Source organism: Parasteatoda tepidariorum, chromosome 6 (genome assembly GCF_043381705.1).
Source record: "Parasteatoda tepidariorum isolate YZ-2023 chromosome 6, CAS_Ptep_4.0, whole genome shotgun sequence".
Taxonomy (NCBI): Eukaryota; Metazoa; Arthropoda; class Arachnida; order Araneae; family Theridiidae; genus Parasteatoda; species Parasteatoda tepidariorum.
Window position 1 is genome coordinate 18,678,121 of NC_092209.1, and position 5,871 is coordinate 18,683,991.

At 31.7% G+C, this 5,871-nt stretch overlaps 1 protein-coding gene across 2 annotated transcripts in view; it reads left to right on the forward strand.

Moving 5' to 3' along the window:
• Window positions 1–5,871, forward strand: part of LOC107453276 (ecdysone 20-monooxygenase) — a 23,126-nt gene that overhangs the window by 6,250 nt on the left and 11,005 nt on the right. For both annotated transcript variants that reach the window (XR_011636958.1, XM_043047939.2), the window contains exons 3-5: window positions 1,672–1,865; window positions 4,149–4,344; window positions 5,548–5,713. Coding sequence is in view for 1 of the 2 variants with exons in the window: in XM_043047939.2 (XP_042903873.1) it covers window positions 1,672–1,865; window positions 4,149–4,344; window positions 5,548–5,713 (556 nt within the window). In the remaining variant the exon portion in view is untranslated. The remainder of the gene's footprint in view (window positions 1–1,671; window positions 1,866–4,148; window positions 4,345–5,547; window positions 5,714–5,871) is intronic.

A 5,871-nucleotide genomic window follows, 5' to 3' on the forward strand; every position in this document is an offset into this window, starting at 1 on the left:
CCTCCCTCGTTCAAACTCCGTAAGTTGCTTGAATTTCTTATTCTTCCGTCGTGGAGGCATACTCAGGTCTCACTAAACGTTTGCCACTAACAAATAATCATAGACTATTTTCAACGTCCCGCTACAGCACTTTATTTATACGCTTTCAGCATCAATTCAGAGGGCGCTGCGCGCGCCACGCACGCGCGATGGCTCTGAAACTTTATTAATTTGCATAATATCCTATAATTGACATTTGCTGCGAATTTCATTTGATTCTGATGATTCCTTCATGGTGTTGCATTTTCTACAAACAGCAGTTTATATATGCTTAATTTTTTAAAAATAGTTGTGGTCAAAAAGATTTTAAATAAAGTTTATAAATACAAGGAATATATAGAAAGCATACATTTCACTACCACTTTAAATATAGAAGTAAAATTTTACGCCAAATGCGTAAAAGTTAGCAGGTATGCTGCACTATCTAGAAATTTAATTTAACCCGCTATGTCCCGAATTATTATATTGAAATGTTACAAAAAATGGTTTTATGGAAAAAGTGGTATAATATATTTTCGAAATTAATTGATTTTTCTATTGTTAGGGCATTCAAAAAGTCTTTGATAGATTAATAAGTACTTGCTCCTTATAATTCTACATCTGATCAGAAATAACTAAATCATTGTGGTATCTGAGAATCCTTTAATTCACCCAGATAAATGAAAATGCTGAAAAAAGTTTCCCACCACACAGTGAATGTTTTTGAAAAAAGAAACTGTCCTAAATATATATGATGCTGGGCCTTAACCGGTTTGAAAATTCTGTGAATGGCTGTCGGTTTTCCTCACTTCATGCGAAAATTTCTTTCAGTGGTAGCTGAGTTTGGGCTTTAGTGCCCTTTTCTTTGACAGGATTTCACGATCTGGTAATTTTTTTAAAGTGGTAGTAAAAGGTAAATAGATCTAGGAGTCTTATGCTATCACACACACAATAAATATTTAACTTAAAGGAAATATATATGGGTGCAAAAAATAACTCGGGAATAATTTCATAATTTCTCAAATGAAAGATAAATTCAAAGCATTTTTCAGTGGTCTTGAAAAATCTTTGCTTCGCCTTAAATATTTTTTTCAGATTGTGGGAACCCTGTTTGATTATTCACGATGTATGCTTAAATTTAAAAACTGGCAAATCACGATAAAATCCTTTAAATTATTTAGCAGTATTAGAGATAGAAATGTAAAAAAAACTGACTAATCGCAATAAAATAATTTAAATTATTTAGTAGTAAAGGAGATAGATGATTAAATTTAAAAACTGACTAATCATAATAAAATCTTTTAAATTATTTAGTAGTATTGGAGACAGAGGATTAAATGTATAAACTGACTAATCACAATAAAATAATTTAAATTATTTAGTAGTAAAGGAGATAGATGATTAAATGTAAAAACTGACTAATCACAATAAAATCTTTTAAATTATTTAGTAGTATTTGAGATAGATGATTAAATGTAAAACAGAGAAATCACAATAAAATCCTTTAAATTATTCAGTGGTATTGGAGATATTAAATGTAAAAACTGACTAATGACGATAAAATCCTAAAAATTATTTAGCAGTATTGGAGATAGATGATTACATTTAAAAACTGACTAATCACAATAAAATTCTTTCGATTTTTTTTTCCAGCGTAGGTGATGAATGGAAAGCCCTAAGAAACACATTAAATCCTGCCCTATTGAAACTGCACGCTCTTGATGGATTGATTGGACCAATGAATGAAATTGGTGACGATTTTATGTCTTTGCTGCGGAAAATAAGAGATCCAAATACACATAAAATAAACAACTTTCAAGATAGTGTATACAAACTTGCACTAGAAGGTAAAAAGAAAACAAAAACTTTGTATCAGCTTCATTAACATCAATTACTTAATTATTTTTCGATATTGCAATTAAAATTTAAAAATAAATTTTAAATTATAATCAGTTTGAAAAAAACTTTGACTAACTATGGTTTCGGGTTTTCAGCGTTTTATTTATGTATCCTAACAATGATCATATTCATACTCGCAGGCGTTCGAAAATGTTAACATTCGCCTAAACCTCCAACATTTTAGGTTTTTTGAAAACTCCTTGAAGCGGTCGTATATGACAGATGTTTTCAAAGCAAGTAGAACTTTTGAATATATATATATAACAAGATGGTCTCGAAGTTGTCAAGATTGTCACTATTATTATACCCTAAAATTAATATGTATGACATGTTCATACCAAAAAATTTCTTCCGTCGTTGAAAAAGATTCTGTAAAGTGGTAGTAAAACAACGATTATGCTAAGAAGAATTTTCTAAATAGAAAAATTATTACAGATTGGCAGCTATGCATACTACAATCTATCGTGAAAAACATTACATATTCATACCTGCTAACTTGTACGGTAGTTAAGAAAGGTTTTACAAAGTGGTAGTAAAACAACAATTAGGTTTAGAAGAATCTTCTAAAATGAAAATTATTACAAGTTGGCACCTATGCGTATTTATAATATATGATTAAGAAAAATACAAAGAAACGATATGAAACTATAAACAGTCCTTATTAATTCTGGAAGTAAGCTTCATTTTTATCGACAGTTAGTGCCCTCATAAGGGTTAAATTGCGATTTAATATCTAAAAATACATGATTTTAGTTTTTAGAATAGAACTTTATAATTCTGTATTCTTTGATATTTATTAAAATTCATGGATTTGTTTCACAGGTCGGTACAGTTTGGCTAGCCTTCATGAATCTGCTATAGATAAATATCAACGTTATGGTCAAATCGTGAAAGAAGAATTCCAGTGGGGAAAACCTGTCATTCATTTATTTAATCCGGACGACTTTGAAACTGTGTTCCGCTTCCAAGGAAATGCACCCCTCCGTCCAATATCTGATTTTGTCAAGCACTATAGACAGAACAATCCTGATAAATACAGCACTCCCGGCCTTGCTAATAGGTGAGATTTTTTAATATCACCTGATTTCAAAGCCTTATTTCCAAGGACAATATTTGTATAACAATTTTTATTCATTAAAAAAATTTTTAAAAATATTATGGTTATAAATATTAGTGAGATAGCATACCTGNTTGGTTATAAATCACTAAATAAAAGTAGCCAGGAAAATGACAGATTTTCATGGGACAAACAAATTATTGACTGAAAAAATTATTTTAAACGAAGTTTTAGTAAACAATACCATCTGCGTATATTCTAGAAATGCTTACAAAGGATAAGATAAAAATAAATTAGATTTTGAAAAATGTATGGGAAGTTTTGAAGCTAGGATTGTCGGCTAGGTTGCTTAGTTATTATTGGAAATATTGTTTGGGACATGCCAGAAAAATGACATTTTGGTATTCAATTAAATTTTTTAAGTATACAAAACAGTCAATGCTAGTGCAAAGTCATTTTAAAATGCTAACAGCAATACTATTTATTAATTTTTTTTAAAAAAAAAAGGTTCTTTTAGTATTACAGTATTAGATCTTGGAGCAAGGGACAGTGAATATCATGTTTCGTGAGAATTACCCATATATTCTAAACCTCCAACATTTTAGGTTTTTCGAAAACTCCTTGAAGCGGTTATATATTATAGCAGACCTTTTTAAAGCCAGTAGAACTTTTATCTAAAACTTTTATCTAAAACTTGTATCAGAACTTCTAATAAACTTAGAGGCCGACCGGCCGGTGTAGGGGGCAGGGAACTGTCCTTGCATCAGAAAGGTCCCGGGTTCGAATCCCGGGCAAGACATGGATGTTTCTTTCTCTCTCTCTGTATTCTATGTCCTTTCTCCTTCGTGTGTGAATGTGACCCTCCCTATAAACGGGTTGTGGTTGTGTGAATGGCTTGGCAGAAGTCGAATTCCTGGCCATAGATGGCGCCACTGAAAGAACAGGAGCAATCGCACCCCCACTGCCTAAACAGGCACACGACAAAAGAAAAATAAATAAAAATAAACTTAGAATTGTTCTAGTTATTCACTACTAACTCTGGTGGCTTCTCACACTGACTCATTGCATTTGACATGACTGTGGATGGAAAAAGATAAGATAATGAAATGAATATTAAAACATGCAGTATGTTTTTTTCCCGAAACTTATGTGGAGCCCTTTTGTTTAATTTTAGGTGTTTATATGATGAGTTTGGATTGTCGGCTAGGTTGCTTAGAGCCTGAACTTCAAAGAGATAGCCAAACGATGATTTTTGCAGTGAAGTTGCTATTTGAAGCATTTCAGGAGCTATTTTACGGCCCCGCCTTGTGGAAGATTATTAAAACACGTTCTTACAAAAAACTCGATCAAGCTGAAAGTCTTATGTATGAGTAAGTATATTACCAAATCCATTAACATTGTGCATTCCAATCACTTCAAAAATGCTTTTTTTTTATTATTACCATTTAAAATACTAAACTGAACTGTATTAAATATGTGGGAGCCAGAGATCACCTGCGGCCACTTTTCCCCTTCATCTTTAACATGAACTTTGTGGTATTTCGATAAGGTGGGGAAATACAAATGATGTAAAAGAGTATTCATGTAGAGCATTGAATTCTGACAATGCTGCTATATGTAGTTGGGTGATAACATCATAATGAAAAAATATGAGGTAAGCCGTTATGGTTAAAATGAGGTTATACATATGCTATTGAATATGATGCATCACTGCACTATTATGCTGCTATTGGTCTGATTGGTCTTCAGTTAAATTTTCATATAGGAATATTTAATTGAAATTTGCTGCAAAGCAAGAGGTGACTTTTTCATGGAATTTGAAATTTAATTTAGCTATATGTTTGTCTATCGCATATATTTTAAGGTCGTGGTGCATTATGTCATTTCTTAAGAAACATCTGGCTTTTGCTATCCTTCTTAGTATTTTATTCTCACAAACTATTAATTTGTTTAGCCGAGTTTGTGTTATAATTTTCAAGACTGGTGAGGCATATGTAAGGATGGGGCGGATCAAGGATAAATAGAGCATTCTTTTGAGTTTTAGTGCCATGTGTGATTGATAGAGTAGTACCTAGAGTTTACTGCATGCTGTTTGTGCTTTACTGATTATACTTTTGATGTGATCGCTTCTGTTGAATTTTCAATTAAGGATGGGTCCAAGGTATTTGGCTTCATCAAGTATTGGTATTGTTTGATGGAAAAGTATTAACTTGTTTTGTGGTAATATTTTCTTCTTTTTGTTGCGGATGATTAGGAGTTGTGATTTTTGGCCGTTTACTTGAAATTTCGTCTTCAGGCAACACTTTTCTATGTCTTTAATCTTTTCCTGTAATTTATTGAGATTTACCCCTGAAAATATCACTGATAGTGTATGTATATCTTCATGTATACACTGCTGAAGTATATATCTTCATACATACACTAACCCCTAAAAATGCCACTTGTACGTAATTTTTTTAATAGTCATTTATACATGGCACGATACATATTTTTAATATATAATTACTTGCTTAATGGATATTTAGTATAAGTATTAATTGTCTTTTGTAATTTTTTTCATAACTTTCTTTCAGAGCAGCCAATAAACGCGTGAAGGCAGCTATAAACAATATGAGGTCATGCAATGAAGATAAGACTGGAACAAAAAGCGTGTTGCAGACTCTATTGCAAACTGAAGGTTTGACAGATAAAGAAATTATTGTGACTGTCATAGATTTTATCTCAGGAGGCATATTCACGGTAAAAATTAATTTTCACACTTCACTATCTATATGCTTTTTCATTTTATTTGTTTATAAAGTATGACTTCTTTTTTCCACACAAAAATATTTACTCTCTCTCTCTCTCTCTCTCTCTCTCTCTCTCTCTCTCTCTCTCTCTCTGTGTGTGTATTTCTC